Here is a 23,292-nt window from a genome sequence, read left to right as displayed (position 1 = left end):
TATAGCAATATATTCATGTTTTCTTGTAACTATGTAATGATTACTATGGAATTTATTTTATGATGTCAGAAAAAGTTTTTAATAAAATAATAATAATAATAATAATAATAATAATAATAATAATAATAACAATAATATTAAATAAAATAAAAGTATTGTATGTAAAAAAAACACTTGCATAAATACTGCCCCCTGTTTGTGCACTCATAGAATGTTTGCTTACTGTTTATATGAAGACTTACTGTACACACTCTTTTTATATAAAATTGCTTATCTTTTCCAAGACTGCATGAAACATGCATTTTTAAAGCTTTCATATATTTTTAAAATTATTATTTATAATGGTATCTATAAGGGATGTAGTCAAAAAGTCAACAATAACTGTCAATAATAATGATGACAGTTATGATGCTGACAGTTAAAATGTCAACATTTTCAGCATGGGAGGGGAAGGCACTAGAGTGAGGGTTAAGTTTAGGGGCAAGGATTAGGGTTATGCTGCAGGGGGATTAGGGCTAGGCACTAGAGAGAGGCTTAGGGGTAGGGATAAAGGAAAAGGGAGAAATACTCCCCAGAATGCTGCAGCATCGGAGGTCTTACCTGGAAGTGACGGTCACATGATTGGTAGGAGTCGGGACCCGGTAGCTGTGATGAGAGCTGCAGCAGCCATCAGGAGCAGCTAAGTGACCACTGGGTCATCAGGCATGATAAGTCGACATTCTAACATGTCGACATTTCATCAGTGTCTACTAGATGACTGTCGACATGATCAATGTCGACATTATGACCATGGTGACATCATGATGAACGTCGACATTATGACTGACAACATATTATACCACACCCATCTATTATTATGTAATTTCAAATGCTTTCCAAGTAAGGGGTTAAGTTGAGATTTGATGGCTTCATTATATGCTGTGAACTGAAGGGGAAACGTTCCTGAATGCTGTATAATTGCAGCCTTGGACAGAACACCTGCTGAATATCTGCGTGAAAGAAAACCAGAGGTGCTGTGGAATGAAAATCCCCCTGGCAAGTTTGCAGAACAACTATGGACATGCTTTATTGATGCGAACCAATACCTCACAATGGCATACCTTATATAGTTGTTAAGGTGTCAGTATGAATAGTACTTAGAATAAGCCCAAAACAATGGAAGAGTCTTAATATAACATTTAAAAAAAAAATCTAATTTTCTGAATATATGTATGTGCATTGAATATATATATGCTTTAGTTTTTTTTTTATATAATAAACAGTGTTTGCTTACATAACTGTCTACTAATACTGGTTACACTTAATTAGGTTTAGTTGTATAGTAAATTGTCTCTAAGGGGTAAATTTACTAAAGTGAGAGTTTTTAGAAGTGAGTTTAGAAGAGACGTTGCCCAAAGCAACCAATCAGATTCTAACTATTATCTTCTAGAAGGTGCTAGTTAAATGTTAAGTAGAATCTGATTTGTTGCTATGGGCAACATCACTTTTAAAACTCACTTCTAAAAACTCTCACTTTAGTAAATTTACCCCTAAGAAATGTAAACCCTTCTACATGCTGGTGAGATACAGGGCCTGATCCAGTCAGATGCTGTTGCGTCCATGTGTGCGTCTTTTGCTGGTGTAGCTAATGCAACTTTATACTAATACCGCTACAAGCACTTCCTGGTGTACGTCCGTGTATCTGCATGAGGAATGACTGAGAAACCCACTTTGTGCATCTTTAGATGCTGATATACCATTTGGTGCATCTCTAGACACAACCATCGGTCATACCAACAAAACTTGCACAAGCCCCATGCTAATGGCGCGGCAGTCCTTTGGATGCATCAGACTTACACCCTGCCGTAATTACAGCTGTTCTGGATTCCAAAGACCCCATCCCCCAATGCGTAACACCATGACATCATATGCAAAGGGGGCGGGGCTGGAAAAAGGGGCTCAGAGACCTTGTTACGGCTCTGATACACACCATTGGGCACATACTCTTCAAGTTTTTAGCGACTTAAGTGCAGCTGAAAAAACTTGGACCATTTGATCAAATATCGTCATTGCGAGCAACGCAGAATCAAACCAATTGCCCTGCGTCTGCTATCAAGTAGTATATCTAAGAACTGCTTCTTCTGTATCCAGAGAATCTCATACGGAAATCTAAGGTACGTTACAGAACAGTTGCTGTACATGCTATACAGTACTACCTGTCAATACAATTTTCAATGCAACACTCATCTATAAAAGAAAACAGCTGATGGAAATTACATCATCACTGCTGTGCTGCCCTTGTGCACGTCACAGCTAACCCACATGGCACACGCAGTGGGCGCATGCCGCAGGATCCCAACGCAGCATCGGGAAAGACTAACCGTGGCAGAGGCCCAATTAAAGGTGGTAAATATAATGGAGGGACAGGACAGGGCAAGGAAAGAGTAGGACGGGTGGAGCAGGGGCAGCTGAGGTGATTCGGCAGATACTGGGTGAGGCATAATCATTATAGTACTTAAACAACAGTTGGCAATATAATCTTCAACAATGTAGTAACAATGATCCATGATTGCATTTTAATAATGATTTTATGATAATAATTATTGCAATTATTCATACTAATAACAGTAAAAATATTATGATTATTATGATTATTATTATTGATATTATTATATTAGATTTATTATTATTATTACTATTATTATTAGACAATATTGATAATGTATTACAGCTACCATATTTCCAACATGAAGTGTTTCAATTATAAAAACATCTTTCATGTGTTATGTCTGCCTTATTGCACATGTATAATATCACATTGTTAAAACTTCACACATGAAAACATTTCAGTAGTAATGTAAACCAGGGTTTCCCAAACGCCATCCTTAAGGCACTCTAACAGTCCAGTTTTTAAGGATATCTAAGCTTGTGCACAGATAGTATAATCAAATTGACTAAGTTGCTTATTAAGTCACCTATGCTCAAGCATAGGACTGTTACAGTACTTTGAGGAGCAATTTTGGGAACCACTGGTGTAAATTGTTTGTTGAGTTGTCATTTGTATTTTGTCTACATAATTATCTATTGCAGTGCTTGTTTTATATTCTGTAATGTTTTTCTATGAAGTAAATGAACTGTGCTTATCTGCAGATTGGATGTTAGCATAGATTGTTTTTTTAGAGAAGAGTGACATTTATTGGGTAATATGGTCAGATTTATGTAAAAGGATTTAAATATTAATGCAGAGGTTTTACTTTGTTTACATTTACAGCTTCTTGCCTTATTCTTTTTCATTTAACTTATTACATTTATGTACATTTTATTTTTCAAATTCTAATTTTCAGATCTGCACTATTAGATCGATTGTATTCTGTATTCTATTTTGAATTGTTTCATTATGCTTTACATAAGGACAACTGCACAGCACTAGTACTCCTAAATGTGGTTTTCAGCAGCAGTTAACTTATAAGTGAACAAGTACAATTATTTTGTATATTCTGCAAATAGTTTTTATATAGTGTTGTTGCTTTGTGGGTGGTTTCATTCTTGGCAGCTCCATGCTCTGCTGTCTCTGGTGCTACCACTTAGGGGCCATTTCATCATCACTTAGTTTTTACAAAAGCAGGTGAAAATGAAAATTTTCACCTGCAATTGTAAAAATTAAGTATTCGGGCCATTCATCAATAACATAAAGCAGGTATCACAGATATCTCCTACTTGCCTTCCTTTTGCGGAATGGCCCGCTGTCCCCATACACTATATGGGGACAGAATTCATCAAGCTCCGAAAATACAATATTTTTGGAGCTTGACTACAGGAGCATTCGCTATCTTCAAATGGCTAATGTTCCTGCTCCGGCATCGCAACCCAGGTTGTGAAGAGAGATCCTTTTGGAATCCCTCCACCCATTTCCGGCTCCTTCTGTCGGACGTCCTGGCTCTTGTCTGCATGCTTGACCTGTAGGTTGCGCATGCGCACTCCTGTCACTGTTCCGAAAAGGAGCAGTGAAGCTGCTCGCTTGGACAGCTGATTTTGCATCAGCCGTCACCGTGCTGGAGCAATGATTAATTGCTTCGGAATCCACAGTGAGTTAGAATGTTAATTATCGGGGTCCCCTTGGAACAGGGGCGGATTGGGCCGCCGGGACACTGGGCCGGTCCCTAAATTGGCCGGTGGCCGCCCAGCACTTATCCTCACTGCCACGATCGGAGCTCAGGTCTGATCAGGCAGCATAACAGCTAACGGTAAAAAAAAAATGGCTGATGGGAGAGCTGCTGCACAGCCGCAGCAGGCCCTCCCACAAGCCTTTGCGGAGCGGAGCCTGTCAATCTCCACTGACGGCTCCGCCTCGGTCCTGGTCCTCTGCAGCCCATCCGACCCCCACCTCCGGGACAGTCACAGGACAGCAGCCTGCACAGTGACGCTGCACGCGGCCGAGAAAAGCAGCAGGCAGCCAAAAGGAGCAGGTAAGACAGCGGCGTCTCTCTATGGCTTCCAGTAGCTCAGCTCATCAGCTCATCAGTGGTGAGAAGATGATGTTGGATAAGAAACTGGCAGAAACTCTTATACTGCATTGTATATGTAACTGCAATTGTATATGTACTGCATTGTATATGTATGTGTAACTGCACACGGGGTGATAGGGGGGAGGGGCAAAGTAGAGACAAACACAGATGCTGGGGGAATGAGGCTGACACATTGGGGCTGGGGCTCACGGGCTGAGACAGGTGCTGGGAGGAATGAGGCTGACACACACTGGGGCTTAGACACACACTGGGTCCGGGGGAATGGGTCTGAGAGACGCGCACTGGGTCCGGGGGAATGGGTCTGAAAGACGCGCACTGGGTCCGGGGGAATGGGTCTGAGAGACATGCACTGGGTTTGGGGGAATGGGTCTGAGAGACACGCACAGGGTTTGGGGGAATTGGTCTGAGAGACATGCACTGGATCCGGGGGAATGGGTCTGAGAGACGCGCACTGGGTCCGGGGGAATGGGTCTGAGAGACGCACACTGGGTCCGGGGGAATGGGTCTGAGAGATGCGCACTGGGTCCGGGGGAATGGGTCTGAGAGATGCGCACTGGGTCCGGGGGAATGGGTCTGAGAGACGCGCACTGGGTCCGGGGGAATGGGTCTGAGAGATGCACACTGGGTCCGGGGGAATGGGTCTGAGAGACGCGCACTGGGTCCGGGGGAATGGGTCTGAGACACATGCACTGGGTCCGGGGGAATGGGTCTGAGAGACACGCACTGGGTTTGGGGGAATGGGTCTGAGAGACGCGCACTGGGTCTGGGGGAATGGGTCTGAGACACATGCACTGGGTCTGGGGAATGGGTCTGAGAGACGCGCACTGGGTCTGGGGGAATGGGTCTGAGAGACGCACACTGGGTCCGGGGGAATGGGTCTGAGAGGCACGCACTGGGTTTGGGGGAATGGGTCTGAGAGACGCGCACTAGATCTGGGGGAATGGGTCTGAGAGACATGCACTGGGTCTGGGGGAATAGGTCTGAGAGACGCGCACTGGGCCCGGGGGAATGGGTCTGAGAGACGCGCACTGGGTCTGGGGGAATGGGTCTGAGAGACATGCACTGGGTCTGGGGGAATGGGTCTGAGAGACGCGCACTGGGCCCGGGGGAATGGGTCTGAGAGACGCGCACTGGGTCTGGGGGAATGGGTCTGAGAGACATGCACTGGGTCTGGGGGAATGGGTCTGAGAGACGCGCACTGGGCCCGGGGGAATGGGTCTGAGAGATGCGCACTGGGTCCGGGGGAATGGGTCTGAGACACATGCACTGGGTCTGGGGGAATGGGTCTGAGAGACGCGCACTGGGTCCGGGGGAATGGGTCTGAGAGACGCGCACTGGGTCCAGGGGAATGGGTCTGAGACACATGCACTGGGTCCGGGGGAATGGGTCTGAGAGCCTTGCACTGGGTCTGGGAGAATGGGTCTGAGAGATGCGCACTGGGTCCGGGGGAGTGGGTCTGAGAGACGCGCACTGGGTCTGAGAGAATGGGGTTGATAGAGATACTGGGTCTGGGGGAATGGGGCAGAGACACACTGGGGCTGGGAGAATGAGGCTGAGAGCTGCATGTGGGCCTGGGTAAAGAGAGACCCAGGGGTCCTGAGAGAGACATGGAGGTCTGGAGATGGAGAGACACAAGGATCCTGGAGAACCTCAGGGGGGCCTGGGGATGGAGAGATGTAGGGAGGTCTGGAGTAACACAGGGGCCTGGAAAGACAAAGAACTTGTTCAATCAGGGAAATTCACATTTTGCCATGCACAAACACTTTACTGTTACTATACATTATCTAGTTATAATGAAGACATTGGTTATATTTCTACGTAAACAGGCATCTTCCAGACAGTGTTATCTGCATGAATAGTGAATACCGGCTGAAGACGCTGTCCAGTGAGGATCAAACTATTTAGAGGTTCCCTGTTGCAGAGGAAACACCATGTCGGTAAGAAAAAAGACTTCCAGACTGACTGGCCTGTACCTAGTGCAGAGGGATGGGGGTCCCCAAAAAGAGTGTATCATTAACCAAGATTTCTGTTGCCGACCCTGCTCCCCTCAGTGGCCTCCAATAGCCACTCCATGCCCTAAGAGGAGGGAGTATCCCGCCCTCCTCCACAGACCCCACCCCCTCAACAGACCCGCCCCCATAAGGGCTGCTTCCAGAAATTTCCCGGGCTGGTTTTCCATCCCAATCCACCCCTGCCTTGGAATGATGTGCTACCACTTGCTTCATGCTCTGACAGTGTATCCCACCTTGTCCCCACTTTCACACTGCAACATCTGGCAGGAAGGGTTAGAAGGAAACCACACAACACTTTCCCCCTTCTGCATGTGAGTAGAGTTACGGTGTGGCCGGTGCCACACTGTTCTGAAATCAAGCATTTGGAAACCAATCTCTGGAAATCCTGTGTTTGCCTCTGAAAGTAGCCTGACGGTTTGTATGAATGTCCGACCCGGGCTGCCAAGAGATCTTTTGGGCTCCATCACTAGGGGGGTATGTCCAAGCATACGGTGGCCACACCATCTGGTGGGGTGACTGCCCCTCCATGGCCACCCCCCTTGGTAATCCTGCACCTGAATTGTTATACCAAACTGTGAAATACTTGCCTACCCTCCCAATTTGTCCGGCAGCCTCCCACTCCCGGATGCCCCGGAAAGGCAGACAAGCCTCCTGGTGCCCCCCACGGTTACAATATAATCCTGGCAGCGCGGGGGGAGGGGTGATGCGATCCATCACATCATCGTGGCCCTACCCCCTGCTTCACAATGCTGTTAATCTCGCTCCATTCTCTGCTCCCGAAGATGCGTCTTTACCGCATCACGCACCTTTTTGCCGTGACACGCCCCCCGTTGTGGAAGGCTGACGGAAGGAGAGAGCTAAAAGTTGCCAAGTATGCTGTGAATGTTTTTTTTTTTTTTTTTAACATATTGCTTCCATTCACTCCAACAAGCATTGTATATTTTACCAAAATCCAGAGTCAACTATACAATGATTTCACTATAAATATAGATAAAACTTAGCTCATAAGAGCCTGCTACATGCAGACAGGACCCTTGCTGAAATAAAGCTTACATATTAACGACTTTGTGATATACGCATTCCTGTTTTTGTACCATCAAAGGTATGTTTTGTATTAAAGAAAATGACATAGAAAACTAAAGCGTTACCAGAGCACAGTTCTCCTACAAAGTAGATTGTGAATAATGTGTGCAGCATATAAATAATTATATTCTCTACAGCTGCACAAAGGCAGTGTGATTGATTTATCTTTTGTGAGAATGCTTTAGTTGTTGTTTTTTTCTGTTTTATGGAGGATGTTAACTTAAGACCAAAGACGTAATAATGAAATGCAGCAGGTTACAGAGATGCCGTTACAAATTTCCCTAGTGAGGGTCCAATTGTTTTCTAGATTCCCTAAATATAAATAATTTGTCCATACATACACGCACGCGCACACACACACACACACACACACACACACACACACACACACACACACACACACACACACACACACACACACACACACACACACACACACACACACACACACACACACACACTATATATATGCATATATAATGCATTAACAGTTACTTATATAGCACCAGCATATTCCATTGCTCGTTACAAATGGATACAAAACAGTAATAAAACAAGATGGGCAATAACAGACAGACAAAGAGGTAAGAGGGACCTGCTTGCAAGATTACACTCTTTAGGGAAATAGATATACCATAATTGCCTACTTTAGGTTTCTCCTCTCTGTGAGGAGACGCAGCTGACCACTTTAGGGGGTGGTGCCGAACTCTCAAGTCATTAATCCCGCCCCTCCATACGAACCCATGATTCCCAGAAATTATCTCCCCATCCTGCCTACTTTAGGAAGTGGGTGGGATGCAAGAGATTCAGCTACTCTTCCGGGGGAATGAGGGACTACCCGAAAAATCGGGAGCCAACTAGGCATGTATGTAATACACAGGGATAAGTGCTACATCATATTGGTCCAGTCTGACTGCAGAGTTTTTTGGTGAGCTGTTTGATGTGAAGAAAGAGAATATGTAAAGAGGTCATATAATTGAGTAAATTAGGTTTGGAGGTTATATGAGTGGCTCTGGAATTTCATAGGCTTGTCTGAAGAGGTGAGTTTTCAGGAAAAGCTTGAAGGTTTGGAGACTAGAGGAAAGTCTTATTGTGCTTGGAAGGGGATTCCACAGAGTGGGTGCAGCCAGAAAAAAGACTTGTAACCATGGATGGGAGCCGGTAATGCATGTGGATGAGAGACGCAGATATTGTGCAGAGCGGAGGGTTGAGCTGGGAGATATTTTGAGATAAGGGAAGAGATGTAAGTTGGTTTGGTTTGGTTAATAACCTTATGTATAAGTATTGTATATTGAGTACAGTAGAATACAGGTATGTACACAGGATTGGGCAGTGCTGGGGGTATCTACCAACTACAGAGCAATACCGCCTGAACATAAATGTAATTGTTAATAAGTAAAAGGCCGTCCCTGCTGGCTGAGAGGGGAGCGGCAGAGGAAGCTTCACTGCTGCTCTGACTATGGGTATGACAGGCATTCCCCATTTTTAATAACAACTTGAAGTAGCTATAATAGCATTCATATTATGAATGACTTTTTGTTTACATAATTCACTAAGGAGTCTATTCATTATGTTAATTATGGGGGTCCAAGCAGAGCCCGATAATTAACATACTAACTCGCTGCGAGTGCCAGAGCAATTCATCATTGCTCCGGCGCAGAGACAGATGATCCGAAAATCAGCTGTCTCCACGAAGCGGTTTCACTACTCCTTTTGGAGCAGTGAAACTTAGCACTGCTGAGTCGACTAGTGTTTCTAGACAGGGAGCCACATCGGAAGTGAAAGGTAAGCAGAAGATATCTGTGATATCTCCTGCTTTACCTTTTTGATGAATAGACCTGCTTTTGTAGAAATTAAGTGATAATGAATAGACCCCTAAGTTCCAATGATCGCCTTCACCTAGGAGACAGTACTAAGCTTACCCCTTATAGGCTTGGGACTTAAGCACCTTCCAGTCGCACTTCAATGCAGAAGCTCATGTCTAGGAGCACTTTGCCAAATAGGGGTCCCATATAATAAAGGGAGTTGTGATGTCCCCTCACTCTTATTATTATAGTAAGCCATAACCCAGGCAGTATTTTATGTAGCAGAAAAACTGAAGAAAAATGTTATTTTTTGAAAATGATGGTTGTAATGTGGTAAGAAGTTTTGACGTGAATAAATATCTGCACAGTGCAGCTATTCAGAATGTTCTTCTTTGTATGTGCAGCACTAGATTGTGCAGGCATGTCCTGAAAGCGGAGATGCACCCTCATGTGTGTAGGACAAACCATTGCAAATCCAAAACCCTTTGCTTTACACATCCAGGGGTTCATTCATCATCACTTCATTTCTGCATTTAACATTTTCACCTACTGAATACATACATATAAAATAACAACAATTGTTTTCAGTTGCAACTCTAAAACATGGTTGTATGAACCTGGAGGGGGACGCCACCTTAAATTATTATAATCGATCAATTACCTGTAAATAGATACTTATCTGTAACAAGATATCAGCAGGCCTTTTAAATTAGCATTGCATGCAACAACAAACAATATGACAACAAGCAGGAAGGAGCAGGGGGATTCATGCGAGAGCCTAGAGTGCCGCATTTAGCCCCAGGGCTGCCTGTTGCCCTGGTCTACCTAGTGCTGGCAACCATCATCATAGTGTGTATTTGTACCCGCCCTCAGGTACCCACCAGTGATGTGCTTACTGACACAGGCAGGTCTACCTTTTACTAGCAATAATGCAACCACCTCTGTCCTGGACTTGGGCTGTGTTAGTTTACCTCTACCCTCCCCTGTTCAATCAGGAGCCACAGTTGTCAGATTCCAACAAATCCATATATGATGTTAGTGTCTGACTTCTTTAGTGCCTATGCGCTGTATGACGTAATATATTTTACACAAAACCATCCGGAGTAGCCTGAACAAACCATATGCCTCCATGTGTATGCTGTATATAAAGTCCTATGTCTTTCATTTGACACTGCATCTACAGTATGTATAGAGAATAGCTTGGCATGTGCTGCATTTTGGGAGTGCCTCAGTATGAATGCATTGCTATACACTCACATTCTCATATCTATCAATTAACACAGGGCAACCAAGATGTGTCACAGGGATGAATTTCATAAGTATAAACCTCTGTTATGTACATTGCCAGCAAAGCAAATCCATCAATTCAAATTTTTTGGCAGAAAGCACAGGGATGAATTGATAGTTAGCACAAAGCATAGATTACATTTAATTTTCACCATGCAGGGCATATGTCCACAATGAAGACATCATTCCAGATTATTCCTTGCATAGATGGAGCTACCCTGTTAATTCACAATTTTTCAAAGACAGCAATAAAACAGTTTTTTTTCCAGAGATATACAATGTGAACGATCTCATCGTTATATGTTCATTTTGTGCAATGTGTACAGATGCTTGGCAGTTGTCCAGGCTATACTATACTGCTATATATGGAGGGTTTAGTTATCCAACTTAGTCTTAGGGCAGGGGTGGGGAAACTTTTTTCTGCCAAGGGCCATTTTAATTTTTAGAAAATCATTCGGGGGCCGTACAAAATTATTAACTTAAAATTTGCCTCCTATATTTGGTTAAAAATTTTATTAACTCACCCCTAATGTGATGGCTGTAAGTAACTGCTTCTCTTTGGTATGTTGCCAGGCAGAGTCTGGAGGGGCAGTCCCTATGGATGTGTGACAGGCAGATTGATAAGGCAGCCCTGGGGACTCAGTCCTAACCAGCCTGATGACAGCACTGACTGTACACATCCCCTGCTGTGCCACCACTGCCTGCTTGCCCGCGCTGTTAGGGTGAGACCCTGCATGCCCCTGCACTAACCAGCTCAATGGCAGCCATATGACAGCCCTGATTCCCCCCCTTGTGTGCTGCCTGCCTGTCGCCGCTGATGGGGAGAGAGCCCTGCATGCCACTCGATGACAGTCCTGACACCCTGATCCCCCCCCTGTGCTACATGCCTCCACTGATAGGGAGAGAGCCCCTGCACTAATCCACCCGATGACAGCCTTGACACCATCCACCGCTGCGCTACCTCCCGCCTCTGATAGCCGATGACAGCCCTGACACGCACACCCTCTCCCTGCTGTGCTACAGGCCGCCGCTGATAGTGCAGCAGGGGGAAGGGGTGTGTCAGGGCTGTCATTGGCTACCAGCTGCCGATGACAATCCTGACATCCCCTCTCCCCCGCTGCGCTACCTGCCGCCGATGACAATCCTGACATCCCCGCTCTCCCACTGCGCTACCTGCCGCTGATGACAATCCTGACATCCCCGCTCTCCCGCTGCAGTACCTGCCGCTAATGACAATCCTGACATCCCCGCTCTCCCGCTGCGCTACCTGCCGCCGATGACAGCCGCTACACTACGCTGATGCTGCCGCTGAACGCTGGCCGGGCCGGATGATTTCACCTTGCGGGCCGTATATGGCCCGCGGGCCGGAGGTTCCCCACCCTTGTTTTAGGGAATCACTGCCAAGACAATCAACAGTACCAATTGTTCAGATTGTTTGTTTGTTTAGTTAACTGTGCTTGTGAGTAGTATTTATCATAGAGTATAAAGCCCTATATATATTAATTTGAGATCCGAACTGCCCCGAACTTCAGGGAATGCGATGCATTCCGAGCTGCAGCTCGGATCTCCCTGTCCACCTCAGATCCCTATCCGAGCCAAAACCTCGAGATCCTGCTGTCAGACCTCTCAGTTTTGGCTCGGACGCAAGTCTGTCAAGGCTCTCAGCCAATCAGCGCTTTTCCATAGACTTCAATGGGGCAAACGGACGCAAGATCGCGCCCCCATTGCACCGAGGATACCGCCACCCGCACTGCCAACACCGCTGGCACCCCAGCACTGCCGACACTAGCAGCAACCACGAACTAAGTACACCGCCAGCACCCCTGCACTGAGAACACTGCTTGCACTCCCGTACTCAGAACACTGCCGGCACGCCTGCACTGCCGACACTGCTGGCACCCCCGCACTGAGAACACTGCCAGCACTCCTGCACTGCAGACACCGCAACACTCCAGCATTGAGGAAATCGTTGCCACCCCTGCACTGCCACCACCACCACCCCTGCACTGCCGACACTGCTGGCATCCCTGAACTGACGACATCACCAGCACTTTCATACTACCGACATCAACAGCACTCCCACACTAAGGACACCGCCGCCACCCCCGAACTGCCAACACCCACCAGCACTCCCGCACTGAGGACACCGCAAACACCCCTGGACGGCCGACACCGCCGGCATCCCTGAACTGCCGACATTGCCAGCACCTCCAAACTGCTGACACCAAAGTAAGGATACCGCCACCATCCCCGCATGGCTGACACCACCGTCACCCCCACACTGCCGACACCCTTGCACTGAGGACAACGCCGGCATCCTCTGTCACAGTGAGTGTACCATTGGTGTATCCAACCTGCACTGTATCCAACCCGCACTGTACTTGACCTGCACTGTAACCCGTGCTGTACCCGTCCAGCACTTATCCGGCCCGCACTGCATCCGACCCGCACTGTATCCAACCTGCACTGTACCCGACCCACACTGTATTCTGCACTGTATGCTACCCGCGCTGTATCTGGACCGTACTGTATCCGACACGCACTGTATCCAGCCCACACTGCATACCGCACTGTATGTGACCAGGACTGTATGTGACCAGAACTGTATGTTACCCACACTGTATTCGACCCGCACTGTATCCAACACACACTGTATGTGACCAGAACTGTATACGACCAATGCTGTATCCAACTCCCACTGTATCCCGCACTGTATCCGACCCGCACTGTATACGACCTGCACTGTATCCGACCCACACTGTATCTGACCCACACTGTATCCAACCGACACTGTATCCCGCACTGTATGCTACCCGCACTATATCTGACCCGCACTGTATCCGACATGCACTGTATCCAACCCACATTGCATCCCGCACTGTATGTGACCTGCATTGTATGTGACCCACGCTGTATCCGACCCGCACTGTATCCAACCCGCACTCTTTGTGACCAGAACTGTATGCACCCATGCTGTATCCAACCCACACTGTATCCTGCACTGTATCCGACCCGCACTGTATCCGACCCACACTGTATCCGACCCACACTGTATCCGACCCAAACTGTATCCGACCCGCACTGTATCCGACCCGCACTATATCCGACCCGCACTGTATCCGACCCGCACTGTATCCAGCCCGCACTGTATCCGACTCGCACTGTATCCGACCCGCACTGTATCCAACCGACACAGTATCCGACCCGCACTGTATCCGACCTGCACTGTATCCGACCTGCACTGTATCCGACCCGCACTGTATCCGACCCACACTGTTTCCGACTCGCACTGTATCCGACCCGCATTGTATCCAACTGACACAGTATCCGACCTGCACTGTATCCAACCCACACTGTATCCGACCCACACTGTATCCAACCAGCACTGTATCCGACCCACACTGTATCCAACCCGCACTGTATCCAGCCCGCACTGTATCCGACCCGCACTGTATCCGACCCACACTGTATGCAACCCACACTGTATCTAACCCACACTGTGGGGGTCATTCAGACCCGGTCGTTAGCGCCGATGCGCTCGGACCGGGTCGATGGCCCCCCACAGAGCATGCACACAACGGCGCCGTCGCCGTCGTGCGCATGCGTGAGACTCGCTATGACCGACAGCGCCGGTCGTAGCGGGTCTCGATCAAAAGGGGGCGAGCTGTCGATGTTGAATGACAGCTCGCTCCGTTTGGAAGGCGGGCCGGGGGGGTGGCAGCCCAAACGGGAACGCCTACCGTTTGGGGGTGGCCCCACTGACATCACTAGTGCTGTCAGTGGAGAGCTTCCGGCTCAGACAGAGCCAGAAGTTCTCCGGGGCTTACGACAAGGGAGATCCTACCCTAGGGTCTCGTCGTAAGCCCCGATGGTCACGATGGTCTTGACCATCGCGACCATCACCTTAGGCGGTCATAAGGCTGTGGATGTTAACCCACAGCCTTACCACCGCAAAGGAGGACGTCTTGAAAATTCAAGAGGTCCTCCCCTCATTCAGACCGACCGCACGCTCTGTGCGACCGGCTCTGAATGAGGTCCTGTGTCCCGCACTGTATGTGACACGCACTGTATCCAACCCACACTGTAACCTGCACTGTATCCAACACGCAGGTACGGATACATATTCAAGTATCCAGGAAGGTCATGCATGCATGTGCATATCCCTTGATACTGGAACGGCGAATATGTAAGTTTACTCTCACCTCTGCCGGAAAGTATCACTGACTTATTATTGATAAATTAAGCAGTAGCAGGTTTCCTATCACTGCCTAATAGGCCTATTCCCTATTTTAAAGACAGAAGCTCAGTAGGATTAAGGCTTGATTAGCAGGAAACCCAACTAATGGGTGCGAATTTGTTCTTGGGGCGGGCCAACCATGTTGTGGTGCATGCAGTGAAAATACTGGCTTATTTGTATCTATCACATAAATAGTGAGCACCTTTATTTTTATGCTGCTATTTAGAGTTGAATCCATCCAAAGTCCAAACTAGCAGTCTTTCTGCACACATATACAAGTCGAAGTGCAATATGATTTTGCCAGTATGCACAATTCCACCTTCTGGCTGGATTTACTTCTAAGGGGTCTATGTACTTAGCCATGGAGAGAGATAAAGCAGATTGAGATAAAAAGGTCTATGTACTAAGCCTTGGAGAGAGATAAAGTGAAAGAAGATAAAGTACCAACCAGTCAACTCCTAACTGTCATTTTTCAAACACAGCCTGTAAAGTGACAGTTAGGATTGGTTGGTACTTTATCTCTATCCACTTTATCTCTCTCCAAGGCTTAGTACATAGAACCCTAACTCTATAAAACACAGGCACTGCTCTATAATGTACGGAATCTTTGTATGTACTTCAGATGGCAATGTTTTGTATACTTGATTTGAGCATTGTCTGAATAAACACCTTAGAGTGTCACTTTGAAGTCACTATCATCTTTCCCTACCACGTCCTGCTCTACTTTCCCTCCTGCTCAATTTAGGATGTTATGACTGTACAATGTGTTTAAAAGGACAGCATGTACCTACATGCTAGTTTACTTATAGGCAACGCATTCAAGTGTATCATCCCATGGACAGAGTTCGAATTTAAACAGATAATTGTATTGAAGTGTATAAAGCAAATGGTTAAGCATGAATCAAGGGATCAGTTTTTTTTTACAGTGAAGGATAAAAGTATAATAATGCAGGGGAGCCTGACAGAGAGGCCCGTGAAGCTTTTGTCTGTTGTTTTCTTCAAGAATAAACCTGCCAGACGCTTCACAGTCACATAATCAGTAGCTGTAAAGTTGGATCGTGCACAGTCTATGCTACAAAAATATAGAAAGGAAGAGCACAACTATAAGAAAAGGGTAATGTCAATGCTTATAGTCAGGGGTGTATCTAGGGATCCGAGTGCCCCTGGCAAAGTAATGGACTGGCACCCCGCTCCCCCCGTAATTTCAGGAAGTGCCCCCAGTAGTAGTCCCCTCTACGCAGTTCCCCCAGTAGTAATCCCCTCTACGCAGTGCAGCCAGTAGTAGTCTCCACTACGCAGTGCCCCCAGTAGTAGTCCCTTCTATGCAGTGCCCCCAGTAGTAATCCCCTCTACGCAGTGCCACCAGTAGTAGTCCCCACTACGCAGTGCCCCCAGTAGTAGTCCCCTCTATGCAGTGCACCCAGTAGTAGTCCCCCTGATGCATTGCCCCCAGTAGTAGTCCCCCCTATACAGTGTCCCCCATAGCGGCCATCCCCCCCATAACATACCCTCAGTTGTGTCCCCCCTATACAATGCCCCCAGTAATACCCCCCAATAAAGTGCCCCCAGTAGCGGCCACCCCGTATACAGTGCCCCCTAGTAGCCACACTCATGTCATGACTTCTCTCCCATCACCCACTGCGGGGGGGAGCCAGAAGGCGGAGCTCATGAGTGAGCTCAAGCCGGCTTCCTCCGTGGACGTAGCAGCCAATGAGAGTCTGCCTGACTCTCATTGGTTGGCTGCTATAACAAACACACAGCTGCAGCTGTGTGTTTTTGTATACACATTAATGATATAAGGCATGTTCTTTGGGTTTTGATTGCTAGCTTCTATGGCTGCTACTGTCATTGCAATGTCATCAACCTGTCATGACAGGCAATTATTGCCTACTATTGTACTCCTTATGACAAAATATGATGGACTATGTGGAGATCTTCCTTACTTGGACTCAACCTTTGATCCATTTCTTGGTTCAATACCAGATAAGCTGTTTTAATTTAATATGTTATAAATCACAACAAATGCAGTGGGGGTGGAGCATCATGTCCCCACCTCCACACCTCGACCTCTACCTTGACAGATATACCTGAGGCCTCCCAGCAAAAGTTAACAAATATGTAATTCTTGGAGAGCAGCATGCGGTGCTAGAGTTGTCTGTTGTCCATTCTGGTTGCAATTTCCTGAATGTTCATGGCTTTTTTTCTGTTACTTGTCTGTTATTGTACCCAATACTCAGTAATGTTAGACAGGGCTGGCTTTATAAACAGACAATACCTACATGTATGACCAGTGCGGTCGAACAGGGGTGCCACCTCCCCAACATCCCGATTTCAGCAGTATTGTCCCGCTGTTCCACCCGTAGGCTGAAGTGGCCAGCAGGTGGTTAAATTGGGAGGTTGGGGACCCCCACCGCTGCAGCTGTGTGGCGGTGCCGGACCCGGAGTGGATGCTGCGCGCATGCTAGTGAGGCTCCCCCAGCCTGACGTTATTTGGAGGCATTCCATGCGGGCACGCCTCAAAATAATGTCATGCAGGGGTGTGGCTTATGGTAATTAGGCCACACCCCATTTTCGGTCTCACTCGGCTTCGCCGTGCACGATGTTGGGGCGCACTGTAAAGAGCCGGCACAGGGTGCTCCAACGCCTGGAGCCGGCCCTGTGTATGACATATTATATTACTTGCATGGAGGGGAGTGTACTCTGGCCAAGTAGTGTGCATGATCATATTGTTTGGCAGACTCAGACAACAGCCTTTGAACTCATACAATATTCAGGTTTTTAAAAATATCAAGCTGAATAGTCCCTTGGAAAGTCCTTTGTGGCATGTTTGCATGTCTATATTGTTTGGCACATCACATATTATAACTCAGGCAAGTGTAGATTGACCAGACAATGTACCAATTGCCACATAGATGAATGGTGCAGTTTCATTTGCAATGTGTGTTACATGTGCTCACTGTCCATACCACAAACACCTAAGCAACCACCATTGGGCTGGCCTGTGGCATATGGACTTTTAAATTTTATCTAGTTTCTTTAATAATTAGTTTTATATTCTCACTGTGTTAACTTTGTGTGTACTGAAAAAGTCACAGAAAGAACAATATATAACAGAATGCTCAATTTAGTGTATGGAACATAAATGAGTGTCCTAACCAGCACCATTAAAATGGAGCGCATAAGAAAATAACAGTACAGAAAGTGGAAATAAAAATAGGCACAAGATACAGGGAGCGATTCTACAATAAAACATTGAAAATACTATCATTGGTGGAACACTGTGGAAATATGAGGCAGAATAATAACAGTATAGCACCAAAACAGCAACAGTCCCAAGAGCTATTAGAATTGAGGGAACCCTTTGGTCAACGTTTCTAAGTTGTACCAGATCAGACAGCTTGTCTAGTGAATTCCTGGGTGTGTGATGGTAAAGTGGCGAGGTAAGGGAGCCATATAGCAAAGAACTTTCCCCACCTGGTTTCAACATCTAATCCAATCCATTTGGTATAAAATGCAGATGGTGGGAGCATCAGAGAGGTTGGAATAGGCTTTTTGCTGATCCACTGGGATATGATCATCTTTTTAGAAGTAGCAGCTATAGGAGCTATAATTAAGGCAATGCCAACTGGGGGGGTGCAGTTGAAGGAGTGCAGAGGTACCATAGCGCCCATGTCATATTGGGGTCTATTCATTAAGAACATGAAGTGGCTCACGATAAATATCATTATATATCGCATCACATCGATGCGATATATAGTGATGTTTAGTAGCCATTCATGTATACTTACCTCTCCGGCGTCTTCGTGTGCTGTCCGGCCCCTCCGTGATCCCTGTACGCAGTGAGAATACAGACATATTGGGAGCACGATATGCCTGCTTCTCACTGTGCATGCCCTCAGGGTCTGAGTGCAGCAGGGCACGTCAGACCTGCTGGGAAAAGGGGGCGGAACCAGCGCTGGGTGCCGGACAGAGAGCAGAGAAGTATGCAACTTCCCTACTCTGTTTGGCTTGTGGTACACATTACGCCATCCTCAGATGGCGAATCTATACCACAGGAGAGGAACAGAAACCTGAGCTTTCCATTCCTTTATTAATCACACTCACCATACAAAAGTATGGTGATGCGATTCATCCATGGAGCAGGTGTGCCACTGGGGAAGGAATAACTTTCTCTACGGTAACTTGCTCCATGAATTGCACTAAGTAGAGAAGAGCCCTGATTTCAGCTACACAGTGCTCTTCTCTGCTTTATGAATAGACCCCATAGAGAGTAAAAGCATCAGACTGAAAACATTTGAAACAGTTGAATTCTGTTGAGATTCCCATCAAACACCGCAATTCGGGGGTATAATAGGCCCAATGTAATATTTTGAAATGCTTTTCTGCTTTTGAAGATGAAACCAATTGTCTATTCAGTTTTACACAGGACCCAGTAATGCTCTGCAGGTCACCCTCTGGTAGGGTATTTTGCCACTATGCCATTCCAGTAGTTAATCTAGATAGATCTAACCGTCGCCTAGTATGCAACTTTGTGTATTTTACTATCTTAAGTTATAAAGCTAGATTTAATTTAAATATAATAAAACATGCAAGAGTTGGCATCTTGCTGAACATGGTAGTTTACAAATCCAGATTAATATGGTTTTTACACTTACAGTATATTTTCTGCTTTTGATAAATGAAAACTCCCTGAACTCTAGATAATTTGGTCTTTTTTGGTGGTCGGCTTATTTCATGCCATATAAATAACTCTGGTGTTTTGATAGTTCTACAGCGTAAAGTGTATGTGTACTAAGTTAATTTCTCATATTTCATAAAATGATTGTTTTACAGCTATTATTGTAGCATCTTGTGCCCATTCTGTTTAATGAGATGTTTCTTTGTACCAGCTGTCACTGCTTTTTACATTATGTTTCTTTCCTTCTATCATCTGTTGTTTTCTCAGCAACCCCAAAAGTCTGTTTCAGCGGTCTGATTTCCATTAGATGTTCTTTTGTTTCCAGCATCCTACTAGTTAGAGCTTTTTTCTGAATGTATATAAATCGATTCACAACAATTATGGTCAATAAAAAAAGTGATTATAATTGATAATATCCATTGTATATTAGGTGATACTATTTGAAAATATATTCCTATAGATTATAGGAGATTTATGTAATGCACAATTTCCCCAATGAAACCTTCCTAAGTATTTCTCATCCCTTATGATGCAACATTTTATTTCAGTCCACATTAATTGGTTTGAAATTAATTAACCTAATTTTGAAAATGTCTTGAAACAATAGTTATTTTAAAATATTAACTTTAGAACTTTAAATGAAAAATCAAACAAACATTGTGCTGTTTTCAACTCCCCACAAACCCTTCAACTATTGCTTTAAATCACTGTGATAAAAGCAGTTACCTTTCATTCCTCTCTATAAGATGATGGGCAGTTTCTGCCTCATAAACTACACATACTAACATATTTCAAATGATTGGCTGCAGGCTAACTACCAATCAGAATTGTGAACAAGAAGATACTAAGGTACAGGAAAACTTACAAAAATTAAGGATATACATTGGGAAGTTACAATAGCATAGTAAACTGCCTATTTTCTTCAAAGATCTCAAAATAAATAGCCAAATAACTAACTTAAGGGCATATTATATTTAAGTTGTTAAAGGTATGTTATATATAAAATACTTATATTTATTGCTCTATAGCTGGCCCTTCCAGGCGATTTATGTCAGGAAAAACGTGCAGAGGTAACTAAAAGTACAATGCTGATTAAAACAATATTAATAAGTTGATAAATAATGTCTGAAAATAATCTAAAAAAAGTATGAGCAAAATCCAATAATCAAAAAATGAAATCCCACATAAACATAACTTTCAATTCAGCAGCACAACATAGAGAGCAAGTTAAATACATGGGATATTCAACTCCAGCAGAAATAATTCATAAGAAGTGGAACATGGTTTAACCTGTGATATTTTACCTCCCATACAATAAAAAAAGAGCACAACATGCAAAAAATTATAAACACAAGAGAATAAAATAAAACAATGTGACTGCACAGCAAACACTTATACAATAAACTCAAAAATAATTGTTTACCAAAACTACATGAACTTATATAAATTTTGAGTGTTTTCCTTTCTAGTCACTCTGCTAAATCTGTTTTCAATATTGCATTGAGTTTATGGATTATGTGACATTTATATGAAACAAGGCTGTGAATTGCATGTTCAATATTATTTTTTTTATTTCTTCTTTTTTTTATTACATAAAATGGTCACACTGGTTTGAAAGGAGGTAACTGATGCAACCTGCCAAAAAGTATGATGTCATTACGGACTTTCTCTTTTTCTTGTGATTTATCTTGCCTTAAGCACTGAGCTCTGGCACTCTTGATAAGAAAGTGTGTTTGTGAATCATACACTAGAAATGTAACATAAACAATCTCCACCACAGAACTCCTCATATAAGGGGAATACACAGTACAATTGCTATATAATTTTACATAATTTTACATAATCTTTAAATCTAAGATGGAAATACAATTTTCTCTTAGGATTGATAATAACTACGCATGATGAAATCTTTTAGTGTATGCACAAAAAACACAATTATATCCATATACAGTACATATGTAAACATCAAGATTATGCTTCATCTGTCTGTATATTTTTTGGAAGATATACTGTACAGATATAGATATACAATCAGAAGTGTGCTATCTATTTATTTAAGCTATATTTGTATATAAAAGAGGATTAGTAAGGGTTTTATCTCACTGCACAGAATATACATAAACTGCCTATACACACAGCAGCTCCAAAGACATTGTAGCAACTGCTTGAGGGCTTGTATTCACAGGCTGTAATTCCCCGCATTCATTCAACCTCAGCCAAAGTAATGATGAGCACCACCTTGCCTGGGTAGGAAGCTGAATTGTGAAGTGCATTTGGCTCCCTTATTTGGAATGCAGTAATCAAAACAGGCACTTAATTATCATTCATACAATAAAACAGTTCAACACTGGTAAAGCATTACACAAAGAAAAATAGAAGAGAGATGGACCTTCACCATGTAACTGTTGGGCCCAGTATTAGTAGAAGGCAACTGATAAGTAATATCCTACTTATTTACAGACCATATAGATCACATATACCCTAGTGTGTATGTGTGAGCATGTGATAGGGAATGTAGGTTGTAAGCTCCACTGAGGCAGGGACTGATGTGAATGGCCAAAAATTATTTGTAAGGTGCTGCGGAATAGGTGTGCGCTATATAAATAACTGGCAATAAATAAATAAATATAAACATAAACTTTGAGGTTTCACTTAAGGCATGGGTAAGAAACCTGTGGGTCACCAACTGTTGTTCTAGAGGTACCTGTAAAATGGGTATACTGTAGTTCTACAACAGTTTGAGTGCCTAGTGACCTAGACAAGGAAATCACTTACTGCACATTATGTATTATAAATCTGTATGTTGTTTTTGTCACAATACAAATGCACTATACAAGTATAAGTATATTTTTCACATACCTGATGTGATCTCACAAAGTGATCTGAACATCCAGGGTTTTCATAGGCGCTCTGTTCTGCCAGCAGCCTGGCTTAGTCCAAGTCTTTGTGACACACCTGTCATTACTAAGTCATTGACAGACAATCCTGTAAGACTCCTTATATTTCCAGGCTAATGCCTCAGCAACTTAGTGTGTGCTCCTTCTCTCGCTGGAGAACACATGCTTTTGAAAAAGTACAGAAGAGATTATAGTTAGTTTAGAGTGTGCAGAGTTTTTCCCCTCTTTTAATGTATATTTGTAAACTCTCTGACACCACCTAGAGGTTTACCTGACGTGGTTTCTCCATGCAGATTTCTTTCAGGAATAATAAAAAAAAAGAAATACCGGTTTGCTTCAAGGGATGTACTATATCATAAATAGCTGTCTGTATAATTGTAGCCTAGAGAGTTAGGAAGCTTTGGCACAATCAAAAGGGGCTTTCCACTATATTCTGAATCTAAGTAATAAGGCGGCTTTCCTTTTAAGTGAGGGCACTTTTTACCGCCATTAGCATATAATATTCACTGAAACAGCTCCTTGAGAACTTATAAATCGTTGGTTTCGCAATGAATACTAGTTATTTTTTATATGAATAGAAACTGTTTTGTGTTTAAATGACTGGACACAGGTCAGTTTCAGTCCCAGTCGTCAGGAAATAAACTTTTTTTGCAGTAGATTTCAAATACTACATTCAGTCAAGTTTTGCATGAAAGCACTATAGGATGCACTATAGGGAGTATGTCTAATATCTCACTCTGGGCACATTTATCACAATCCGCGTCTCAGATGTGATGTGATAAATTCGA

The 23,292-nt window shown here is 44.5% G+C and overlaps 1 protein-coding gene across 1 annotated transcript in view; it reads right to left on the bottom strand.

Annotated features, from left to right (window-relative positions):
- Positions 1 to 22,685, bottom strand: part of EDAR (ectodysplasin A receptor) — a 132,639-nt gene extending 109,954 nt beyond the window's left edge. The window contains exon 1 of the mRNA XM_088445865.1: positions 22,467 to 22,685. Coding sequence (XP_088301991.1) covers positions 22,467 to 22,497 — 31 coding nt within the window. The 5' untranslated portion in view covers positions 22,498 to 22,685. The remainder of the gene's footprint in view (positions 1 to 22,466) is intronic.
- Between the last annotated feature and the right edge of the window lie 607 nt (positions 22,686 to 23,292).

Source organism: Taudactylus pleione, unplaced genomic scaffold, assembly GCF_031769625.1.
Source record: "Taudactylus pleione unplaced genomic scaffold, aTauple2 ptg000391l, whole genome shotgun sequence".
Taxonomy (NCBI): Eukaryota; Metazoa; Chordata; class Amphibia; order Anura; family Myobatrachidae; genus Taudactylus; species Taudactylus pleione.
Note: the sequence above shows the minus strand (reverse complement) of the source record. Positions and strands in the feature narration are given on the sequence as shown.